The sequence below is a fragment of the Porites lutea genome, chromosome 1 (genome assembly GCF_958299795.1).
Source record: "Porites lutea chromosome 1, jaPorLute2.1, whole genome shotgun sequence".
In the NCBI taxonomy this organism is placed as follows: domain Eukaryota; kingdom Metazoa; phylum Cnidaria; class Anthozoa; order Scleractinia; family Poritidae; genus Porites; species Porites lutea.
In genome coordinates this window covers 47,496,311-47,507,420 of record NC_133201.1, presented here as the reverse complement: position 1 = coordinate 47,507,420, position 11,110 = coordinate 47,496,311, and the positions used below count along the sequence as shown (strand labels likewise).

At 39.8% G+C, this 11,110-nt stretch overlaps 2 protein-coding genes across 2 annotated transcripts; both read right to left on the bottom strand.

Annotated features, from left to right (window-relative positions):
* Positions 1 to 5,669: 5,669 nt before the first annotated feature.
* On the bottom strand, positions 5,670 to 8,193 carry LOC140931168 (uncharacterized). The gene is made up of 3 exons (XM_073380926.1): positions 7,047 to 8,193; positions 6,174 to 6,674; positions 5,670 to 5,872 (listed from the first exon to the last, which is right to left on the bottom strand). Exons 1-3 carry the CDS (start codon positions 8,191 to 8,193, stop codon positions 5,670 to 5,672), a joined length of 1,851 nt encoding a protein of 616 aa, XP_073237027.1.
* LOC140953081 (uncharacterized) lies at positions 6,449 to 10,015 on the bottom strand. Its single transcript, XM_073402580.1, has 2 exons — positions 8,991 to 10,015; positions 6,449 to 6,677 (listed from the first exon to the last, which is right to left on the bottom strand). The coding sequence occupies exon 1, from the start codon at positions 9,884 to 9,886 to the stop codon at positions 9,029 to 9,031; it is 858 nt and encodes a 285-aa protein (XP_073258681.1). The 5' UTR covers positions 9,887 to 10,015; the 3' UTR covers positions 6,449 to 6,677; positions 8,991 to 9,028.
* Positions 10,016 to 11,110: the final 1,095 nt, after the last annotated feature.

Genomic DNA, 11,110 nt, shown 5'->3' with positions numbered 1-11,110 from the left:
CCGTTTTGAACCTTGAGGGCTTAAACGATACCTTATAATCCAATTACTGCAATTTACCTATTTCAAAATCGAACCCCTGAACGGAACCGTTTATCAAGATAGTAACGTATTTTTATTTTTGCAAAGCATTTATGGTTTTAAAAAACCAAGAGTTTCTTAAGAAAATTACTCCTTACTGAGATGTTATTGGATCTTTTTGTAAAAAAATATTACGAAAGTTTAGATTCATCTTCTTAATCCCATTCCGTGCCTTTTTAAAGTAAAAGGAGGTGATGAGATGAACGTTCCAAAATTTCTGCCAAAACACGTTCATTTTTGAACCGAATTAGGTTCTACTGAGAAAAGTACTTGTGTTTACTTGAAAAGGGATGTTCTTGGTTATTTAAATGTTAATTCTTCAAATTCAACTCCCTGGCAAATTTGTTTTGCCCCTGTTTTCTGAAGTGAAAGGTTTTCCTACCTATAACAAGTGAACTGACTCATTTTAAAACGGAGCAAGATAGACAGTTCAACGTCTTGTTTGATGTTATCAGAATTCTAAGTAATCAAAAACTCATCCATGTAATTAAATTCGTCCTTTCTTTTTTTTATCTTTCCCGTTATAAGAGTAAAGACTGGACGAATTTCGACAACAAAGGGTTTCTGCATCGAATGCCCTGTTTTTTAAATTTACATTGTTTTTAAAAGTCTGAGCGTTTCTTAGCGAAGTAATTTAATTTTGTAATAAAATAATCGTAAGAGAATTCAATTTTATCCGTTAAGTAAAAGAAGGTTGTTAGATGAATTTTACAGTGACAATAAACTGTACGAAATACGTTAAATTGGATTCCACTTGTCTATTTTCGAAGTTACAGCGTTTCTTAGCAAAATGTTTGCAGATGTTATTCTATTACCTTTTCAGCAGAACCTTTCCTTCTCTAGAAAAAAAGGAGACTATGCTCTGCTTGATTTGTTAGTAACGAATTGAAATAATCATATCTTTCACATAAATTAGGATATAGGTGAGAAGACAGGCAATTTAACAAGTCATAGGCTGGTAGCACCCCCTCCGAGCTCATTGGGTGAGTGAAATGGTATACTAGATTTCCGGCTAAGTATGATCTTTGCTGATTCAAATACAGTTTTAAATCTGTTGTTTTGATTTAGTATAGGTCGCCAACCTAAAACTGAATGGTTCCGGTTTACTTTTACTTTTTTCCTAGCTATATAGGAAAGAAAGAAATAAACACTTGGAAAAACGTCTTTAAAGTAATTTTCCTTCTTCCAAACATTGTTTAGAAAGTCGGTTCGGTTGTTCTTTAATAATAATAATAATAATAATAATAACAGTAACGATTTATTGACAGTATTTCCACACGGTAGCTCTACATCCGTCATACTAACTAAAAACTAACGATTTACATAATGTTATTAAAAAATCATTCATTATTTACATAATGCACTTAAAAACTGTTAAAACTATATAATCTAAAATACTATAAATACTATGAGTGATCATAAATAAATTTAGCCAGGGCTAAAAGCGAAGCGAAACAAAATATATATTTCGTGTAATACTAAACGGGCAACGCAGGGGGACGGTGAAAAACAACAACAAGTGTAATTAGCGAAAAAAGCAACTTTGCACGTGCAGCACACTTTTTTGGTACATTTCTTTGCCGTTATTTTGCACGACTACAACGTGAAACTTCCAGAAACTTCTTAGGGTGCGTTCACATTTAGTGCCAGGGCACCTGACTAGCTCCCGGGCATGGTACAAAATGGTGTTTTGTCCACACTCTGGGCACCCAAGTTATCTTTCGTCCACTTTGCTCCGTCAGCCGACATTATTTTTGCAGAAGGAGCGAAGACGTTGACTGTGGGTAAAACTCCTCGGAACCAACGGAAAACACGTGCACACAGGGACCCGGTGCCCACTTTAGTGCCCGAGTACGAGGTCTCTACCTTGTACTCGGGCACCGGAACTGTGCCCGAATTCTAGCGCGGGTACTTAAGAAAAGGTGTGTTCACATTAGTGCCCAGCGAGTATCGTGCTCGGGCACCAGTGCCTGGGAACCAAGTGTGAACGCACCCTTAGGTTGGTGGCCGCTTGCATTTCTCCCTTTGTCACTGCCGCTACAAAATTTTCATGTCGTTCTTCCAACAAAAGGCTTCTTTACGCAATTGCATAAATTGCGTTCACTGCGACGATCATTTCTTCATTTTCATTTCATTTCATTTCCGCAGTTCATATATGATTTATTTCATATGTCATTAACACTCATTTCTTTCACGGGAACATATGAACCCACAGTTGACCTTCTCCCAACGTCAGTGGCTTCATAGCTCAGTTGGTAGAGCATCGCACCGGCATCGCCAGGTCACGGGTTCAAACCCCTTTGAAGTCCTGAATTTTTTTCAGTCTTCTTTACGTAATTGCATAAATTGCGTTCACTGCGACGATCATTTGTTCATTTTCAAAAAAATGTCTCCTTTGTTTGTTATCTCTCGATCTAAATCTCTGTCGCCCTTTTTCTCGTTGAGCTTCGCTGGCCTGCCGCCTACTTTCTCTCTTTCTCTGTCTTTCTCTTGCTCTGTATTCCAAATTTGAGGACATGGCAATTAATCAAAGCCAAGAGAGGATAAAGGGGACAGAGAAGGCATCCCCCATACACACCCTATTCCATAGATAATTCGTTTCGAGTTATTTTTAAGACCACAGATCCCTAGGGGGATTAGACAACAGCCAATCACATAGCGCGAATGTGTTCCGCGTGGATGACCCACGCTCAGAGCCACGCGTCCTTCATGAATTGACGCAGAACAAAATGGTGGAAGACGCGGAGAGCGATATTGCTATTCGTTTTGTCGACGAAAACGACTGCAGAGATTTCTTCTAAAGCTATGTCGGCGAAACGGAAATTAAAAAAAAATCGCCCTTCCTCTCTTGTATCGAGCTAACAGTACAGCAGGGAAATCCTTAACACACTGAATATTCTCTCAGGATCATTTATAATTTACAGTTTGAAGAGACCAATTTCTGGTTTGATATTTATTCTTTTATTAGTCTTTTATTATTCAACAAAAATAACACTTGGCGTCCCACTTCCTTTATTGTACAAACGACCGGTTTCAATAGACCGGAAGCACTGAGGTTACGACAACTTCGAGTTAAACTGATTTCACGGGTTGTCAAAGAGTCCAGCGATTCCCTTTTCCCAGGTGAGTGCCGACTCATTTCGCTTCAATATTCAGGTTTGCTCTCGATCTCTTTACGCTTTCGTTGTTTAGTCATGCGAAACCTCCACGCAACATCCACGCAGCGCGCGAGGTAACTTTATCCCGATTCTAAAAATAACTCGAGACGAATTACCTATGGAATAGGGTGTGTATCGGGGATGCCTCCTCTGTCCCCTTTATCCTCTCCTGTCTAAGCTAAATACTTTAGACAACACGGATACAGAAACAATTTCCGCTTTCCGTTTTCGTCTTTATTGACTCTTTAGCTGTCTCTGCTTTACAAGACGCCGGTGGCTATGCGATTTCCCGCCAAAATATCTTCGAGTTGCACCTGTTGATTAAGTTATTTTACATTGGTATGCCTGTGATGAGAACGGACGGTCACTCGGTCGGTCGGTGCACGGTCACGTGATTACCAAATTTTCTCGGATGGGTAGATTACTTCATTTTCTTACCAATGGTGCTCCGCTGCCGCGCTTCGCGCGCGAGAGCTCCGCTATCAAGCAACTTATGAGGTTAAACTTAGGCGCATGTTGGCCCTACTCTTTCAAATTGTAAAACATTTATTTTTGAAAGTATTAAATTCTGAACACTGCCAATTGTTTTTAATGTGTAATATTTTTTAATACGTGAGCAATGATAGCTCCAGTTCCCAGTGAATTCTACTAAAATAAGGCTTTCTTTGTTGCGGGAAAAGACTTAAGATTTATTCAGTTATCTTTAGTTAGTGAAAATCATAATTATTTTAGAACGTTTAGTAGCAATGCATTGGCTAAGGTTATCTTTTCCTCGGTAAAAATCCTTGATTCTTGATTTAATGTGAAGAAAATCACAGTTTTAAACAAAGGCAGTCCGCAAATCAATCCTACTGAGACTGTACTTTCATTTCAGAACATTTGATCATTTGTCTCTTTAGAGGTTGTCAGTATGATGGGACAGTGTTTTGTGACAAAGTACATTCGAATGTTAGAAAGCAGTTTTGTCACACTACACTAACAAGTCTGCTGAGAAAGCTACCTGAGCCCCGCTTGATTAAAATAAGTTTTGTATTTTTTTATCAATTCTTGAATGAACACTTCTCGCTTTTATAACAAATTTCAATGACATGCTGCTGCCCCTCGGATGGACACTAATATCTGCAAAATTTGGCCAGTAAGTGAAATGATTCTCCGAAAATTTATCTCGCGCAAAAAACAGCACAGACCTAAATCTTGGCCAGACTGTTTGCTTACTTATTTGTCATATTCCTGACTTTGTGTGTAAAAAGGTTTTGATTCTTAAGTTTAAGGTGTTTACACTGAAAAACAGACAATGAAAAAACAAAGCAATGGTGCCCCTATTTTAAAAATATGGTAAAAAAAATCAAAAGCCAAAACCAGAATCTGAACAATATAGGGAAATCTCGTCAATGTGTACTTGATACATTTTTGTCTAGCGCGCACTCGTTTTTGGCGGGACAAAATCAGTATTCAGGATTACAATCAAAGTAATATTCATGGCGCTTTACAGGTTGCATTCCTTTTGACCGATGAGGATTTTGCGATCCGAAATGTGATTTTTGTTCCATTAAGGACTAAACCAATCTAAGATTGCAATCAGAACGATCCACTTCTGGACTTGGATCGTTTAGACTGGTATGATATTGAAGCTAAGTGTGAGCAGGGCAGCTGTATGTGGTTTTGGTGCAATTGGTTTTGGTTCTGTTGTTTATTCTTTTGTTCTTTACAAGGACATTGAGCCAACCAGGCGAGACCTGGAGAGAGCTGCCATATCGCGCGTTGTTGAAGGCTATTCTATTAAAACAACATTATCAATTTGCATCGCTAATAAACTTATATTTATAAAACCATTTGATCTCAAACTTATTTCTTATTGCTCTACTGCCAGGTCAATGTCATCTGTTCTTAGTAACACTCCAAACCAGTCCACTCGGTTATTCTTTAAAGCAACTCTTTCAAAAAGAAGTTATATTCTAATCACACTGAAACGATTATAAAATATTTTGTAACTAATCTAAATAATCACAAAACACAGAATAGGAGCGGGCATCTCGTTTATTGATCAAGCGAGCGCAAAACGTTACAAAAACAGCATTTCATGATTAGTTTTACAAACTCAGAGAAAATTACAACCGTAAATAAAATAAAAAACTAGGGTTGAAAAAGATGCCTCGAATGGCTCTTGCATAACTTAACAAATCTTAAATAGTGTACTAGCCCCTTGAGACTCCTTACAAACACGCCTTAAATACTTCAGCAGTATTATGCAACCTAATATACATACTCTTGTGAAACTAACAAAACGTTACAAAATATATTTATATTCTAATCACACTGAAACGATTATAAAATATTTTGTAACTAATCTAAATAATCACAAAACACAGAATAGGAGCGGGCATCTCGTTTATTGATGCCCGCGTTCGAAAATAAAGAAAGAGAAATGGCAAGCTAAATATGTAAACTTTTAGACACTGAGAGAAGAGAATCTAGTTTGTCCTTAACATAACCGTCTTTAGCTTGATCCGTTTTCCACCTTCCATGACGCTTAAAAAGCCGATCGCTAACGCCTGCGTTAGCGGCCGCGGAAGCACCTCCCGCCCTTAAACTATGTAAACCAAATAAATTCTTCGGATAACCTAATTCAACAAACGCTTGTAAAAACTATTTCTCTCGTTCTAGAGTAACTCATACCCGTACTACGCAAACTATAAGTAGAGGTTGCCTTATGAAAATACAAAGAGCGAAAAAAGGGTAACGAAGACGACAAATCTAAATTAGCAGCCGAAACATATCTGCGAAGCAGATTGAAGGGGCAAGAAACGTACCCTGTTTTTGCCAACAAGACGTAGGCACCATCCCTATAAACATCCGTTTTACTTTTGTAAACGTAAATCTTGACAAAAGAATCGCAAAAACTAACATCGCAACAGCGTAGGCTAGCTAACTCATTACAGCGGAGAAAAGCGGTATACGCGGTTACGCAAATGGTTGCTAAACGAAGATCAGAAAGATTAGCATTAGGACCGGCAAACCTATTACAAATATCTAAAATCATAGCGGGGGTAACGGGTTCTTTTTTAGAAACAGGTTTCGCAAAACCTCTTTTAGCTGCCTCGAGCACGTTCTTAACCAATTTGGAATCGCAAGGACTTTGAAAACCATACAAATTATGCGCCCAATTAATACCATAGCAAGCAGACTCAAGGGAAGAATAAGGAGAACCACCCTGAATCAGGGACTCTAAGTAAAGAGCAACTGATATCTCGTCCGATGGCAGGCAAACGACCTCGTTATAAGGTGAAGACCATTCCCTGAATTTCTGAAAAGCTCTTGAGTAACGGTCCGTCGTCGAAGGAGCCTTCGCTTCAATGGTACGCAAGGGAAGATCGGCTGCTAACTTACGAAGCTCTGGATCCTTTAGATGAGCAATCTTCAAAGCAAACGCACGTCTACCTTGTAGAAACATAAACATAATAAGAAAGAAAAATAATTATGAGCAAACGATTGAGCAAGTTAAGTGAAAACAAGAAGCCTCAAAGAGAAAAAAGTCAACCAGCCAAAATGGGTCACACACAGACAGCCAGTGGCGTAAAAACGGACAATCTTCATGTACTGGCAAAAACTAGTGCGTTCGTCGTAAACTGGCCCAGTGGCCTAGTGGTCCAGCGGCCCAGCGGCCTAGCCGCCAAGCGGCATACAACTCCACAGCAATCTATACAGATTCCGGTACCGCCCCGTCGAGCAACAGAAAAAGCACTGGGGTACTAAAATTCTCTGATCCAAAAAGGGAACTCTTGTTCCCCCCATGGAGAAAAACATCCTTACCATTCTCAACGTAGAGACAATCTGCAACAAATGACTTGAAAACACCCCCGCGTTCCACCAAAAGGGGCCAGTAATGGGCTGACGGCCAATAAGGAACTACCAAAATTCCCCGACAATGACACAAACAGACATGAAGGACGACCTTCTTAACTAGCGAAATAGGTGGCACAAGCCAACATGTTTCGCCGACCCAACTAAAGGCGAGCGAATCGACACCCAAGGAATCTGGATTAAAGTATTTGGAATAGAACCTGGGAACCTTGCGATTTTTGTAGCTAGCAAAACAGTCTACTGAGCAGGGGCCCCAAACAGAGGTAACAGCATGAAAATAGCAATCTTTGACTGTCCAGTCATCATAATCAACAATCTTACTCAAATAATCTGCTCTCTCATTCTGAGTACGAGGTATCCACTCAACCTCAATGTCAACCTTATTATCTTTGGCGGTCTGAAATATTTCGAGCGCCAAGATATGCAAATGCTCCTTCATACTACCAGAATGAACAATCGAAGGAACTGCTTGGTTGTCAGTAAACCACTTAACATCGCAGCCTGAGAGAAGGTGTGCAAAACTTTTCAGAGCAAAACTGACGCAGTGAAGTTCTCTCCAGGTAGAGCTCTGGCTCATCTGTAATGAATCCCAGTTAATATGCGAGACAGGCGTATCATCAGTTGCAATAAAGGCAGCACAGCCAGTAGCACTGGCATCTGAATAGACAATGCGAGATGGCTTACGAACAGTATTGAGAAACGACCTAGAATTCAGGTTAGAAACGTTATTCTTCCAAAACTCTAACTCTTTGCGAGCGCATGGGTCTAAATCAACACAGGAATCCCACCCATGCCTGCGATCGAGAGCCCTGTGTAGGTTTTTGGTCATCAGTTTGCACACATTGCCAAAAACAAGCATATTAGAAATAATACTTCCGGTGACAGAGGCCAATTGCCTGGCTGGTAATCTACTTTGAAGGAGCACAATGTCAATACTCGCTAGTAGCCTGTTGATTTTTTCCACAGGAATAGATAACAAATTAAGCTTCAAATCCCATTGATAGCCCAACCATCTGAGAGACTGAACTGGAACCCATATGCTTTTAACACTATTAGCTACAAAGCCCGCTTGGGACAATTCTGATTTCACGGCCATAGACTGGGAATAACAGTCAGGAAATGTAGGACATACGCCTAGGCCATCATCCAAATAAACAACAATTCTAATTGCCTGGAGACGCCAATAACGTATTAAGGGCCTCAGAACTTTTGTGAAAATATACGGCCCGGTAGAAATACCGAATGGCAAAACAGTAAATTTATAAAATCGAATAACCCCATCCTTAGACCAGGAAAAGCCTAAAAACTCTTGGTCTGGGGGAAAAATGTCAATATGATGATAACCAGATTTGATATCAAAGGAAAATAGCCAATTCTGAGAACAATCGATAAAGGAATAAAGCATGGTTTTCGCGTCCTCGAATTTAATCTTGGATTTCTTAACAAATTGATTCGGATAACGTAAGTCTAATATGAGCCTTTTCTTACCATTAGCCTGAATGGAAACGGATAGGGGGTTAACCACAGTAGGGTCACACCCACATTCAACCACTGAGCCTGCTATAAGAAGATCAGAAATAGCTTGTTCCACAAATTCACTATGCTGAATGGCAGATCGATTATTGCCAAAGCTAGCTGCGGGTGGAGTGTAAATAAAGGGGATCTTATACCCATATACAATGGTATCGCGAATGAAACGAGAAGCACCTATATGCTCCCAAAAAGCTATATTGCGCTTAAGACTACCTTTAACTTTAACGATAGGAACTCCCTCCTGATATTCGGGACTTATTACATCACTAGATAAATCAGACGCATCAACAGAGTTCTCGACAAGTTCCACTGGGTCAAAGTCATTTAAACATGTAACCAAATTCAGTAAATTATACTCATCTTTCCCTAATCTCTGTAATGCAACATTGCGTTTGTCGTCAGTTTGCGGCCTTGCTACTTGAAGGGACTGCAACGGTTCCTCTAAGGCGGCTGGGGCAGGAAGTTGAATTTGCCCAATGACCTCTCTGTCCGCAACTGAAGCACTTGTCCGAAGGTTGAGGTCGACGCTCGCGAAAGGACTGCCCACGAAAAAGCTGCTGATTAACAGGAAGAGTATTGGAAGAACGAACAGAAGAAGCTTCACTCGATGGCTGACGGGTACTTGTATAGCTAGGTCGGACAGACGAATTCCTACGCTTCTTCTCGCGGATCTTGGCCAATGCCCGTCTTTCTGCTGAACGAAGCCTCTTTTCATCCTCAGAATCCTCCGCCAACTCATCTGATTCGTACTCTTCAACGGCTGTCCAGCCCGCAGGACTCTTATCCGCAAAGCGAATAAGCTTGTTTCGTTTTGTAATAAGTGTCTTTACCGATTCAAGTTCGGAAATCGCTGCTGAAAGGTTCCCTTTTGAGACGTTCTTAATGGCACCGTCCACTAAGTCGTGCAAAGAGATGTTAAGTTCGTACTGTACTTTGTTGCCCTTGAAAGTAAAGGAATTTGACGCTTTCGATTCGGTTTTCAGCTTCTTAAGCTGCGATTGTGTGGCAGCTTCTTTGTCCTCGAGATCGCGCTTAAAGGCAGCGAACTTTTGATCAAATTTGACGTCCAAAAGCTGGGAAAATAACTGCAAAGTTTCAGCGTTTGATAAGGACGTATCCGAGGAAAGAGCACTCGGTTGAGCAGAGTCTCCGGTGTTGTTAGTTTCCAAAGACGCTTGAGGAACGCTCGCTGTTTCAGGACCCGACATGGCATAAAAAACTAGGGTTGAAAAAGATGCCTCGAATGGCTCTTGCATAACTTAACAAATCTTAAATAGTGTACTAGCCCCTTGAGACTCCTTACAAACACGCCTTAAATACTTCAGCAGTATTATGCAACCTAATATACATACTCTTGTGAAACTAACAAAACGTTACAAAATATATTTTTCACAAAATAGTTGTCAGTGTTGCCAACGATCATTAAAGTTGGTGAAGTCGCAAAACGGTAAGAGGTAACGGTAACCCAGGTTCACGTAGATGATTTCATTTCGTGTTGAAATTATTATTGCCTTTGATCAGTCTTGACATCTGACCTTCCACCCAGAAGTCCCAAGACATTAAACACATTAAACGTTTAAAAGTGGTCACGGTATGAATTAAGGTTCCAACATTTTACGCGCAACTTGGAAAAAAACAATAGAATTAAGGGCACGCGGGGCGAAAACAAACACGGTGAACCCATCTTATTGTAGCAGTTTTTCAATCCCCTATTCATGGCTGTCAGTTGTGCCAAGTTGGAAAAAGAAATATGGATAGTACCTCCTTTTCAAGAAAATTACCTTTATTACAACATTAATAAAAGGCATTCTGTGACTGCATGTGGCTACTGTAAAGTTTTAGTTTTGTAGAATTTATTGCAGTAAAAAATGAATGTATACAATGTAGAGGGAGAAATGAACAACTGTAGTTAACGCCAAAACGTGAACGAGTAAGATGATAGTCCGCCATTGTGAAACTCGCGGGAAGTGAAAAGTTACGGACTTTTAATTGTCTCGCAATACGATCAATCTTAGGAAGACTATCGTCAACTAGTACTCGTGGGTACGTTGTTTAGAAAATAATCAAATGGTTATCAAATCTGGTTTTCCCACAGTAAATCATAGGAGACGATAGAAATTCAGATTGTTTATCCATAAATTTTGCTTGCTGTTCATTGCACTTTATTAAATAACAGTTATTTAGGTATATATTTAAAAAAACAACAACAACAAAGCAAATACGCAAACAAAACAAAACAAAGCAAAAACGAGACAAAAGAAAGACAGAAGGAAAAAGGAAGGGCACCTAACAGGATTCGAACTCGGCACTATCGGCTTCTCGTGACTTCACGTTATTTGATGCCTTTGCCATTTAAAATTCCGTCGGCAAACGCCGCTCAAAGTTTTTCGAGTCATTGACAGGGAAAAAACCGGGCTATTGACAGTAGAAAAACAATGTAAACGCATTTCATGGCTATTTTGAAGCCAATGGTCAAAATC

Bases quoted from the DNA above. Each gene is read 5' to 3' on its own strand.
- LOC140931168 (XM_073380926.1), bottom strand. From the start codon at position 8,193: ATGGCCGTGAAATCAGAATTGTCCCAAGCGGGCTTTGTAGCTAATAGT. The intron at 6,675-7,046 runs GTAAGGATGTTT...TGTTTCTACAAG, and splicing joins TTGTCTCTACGTTGAGAATG to GTAGACGTGCGTTTGCTTTG. The intron at 5,873-6,173 runs GTAATGAGTTAG...AGTTTTTACAAG, and splicing joins GTATACCGCTTTTCTCCGCT to CGTTTGTTGAATTAGGTTAT.
- LOC140953081 (XM_073402580.1), bottom strand. From the start codon at position 9,886: ATGCAAGAGCCATTCGAGGCATCTTTTTCAACCCTAGTTTTTTATGCC.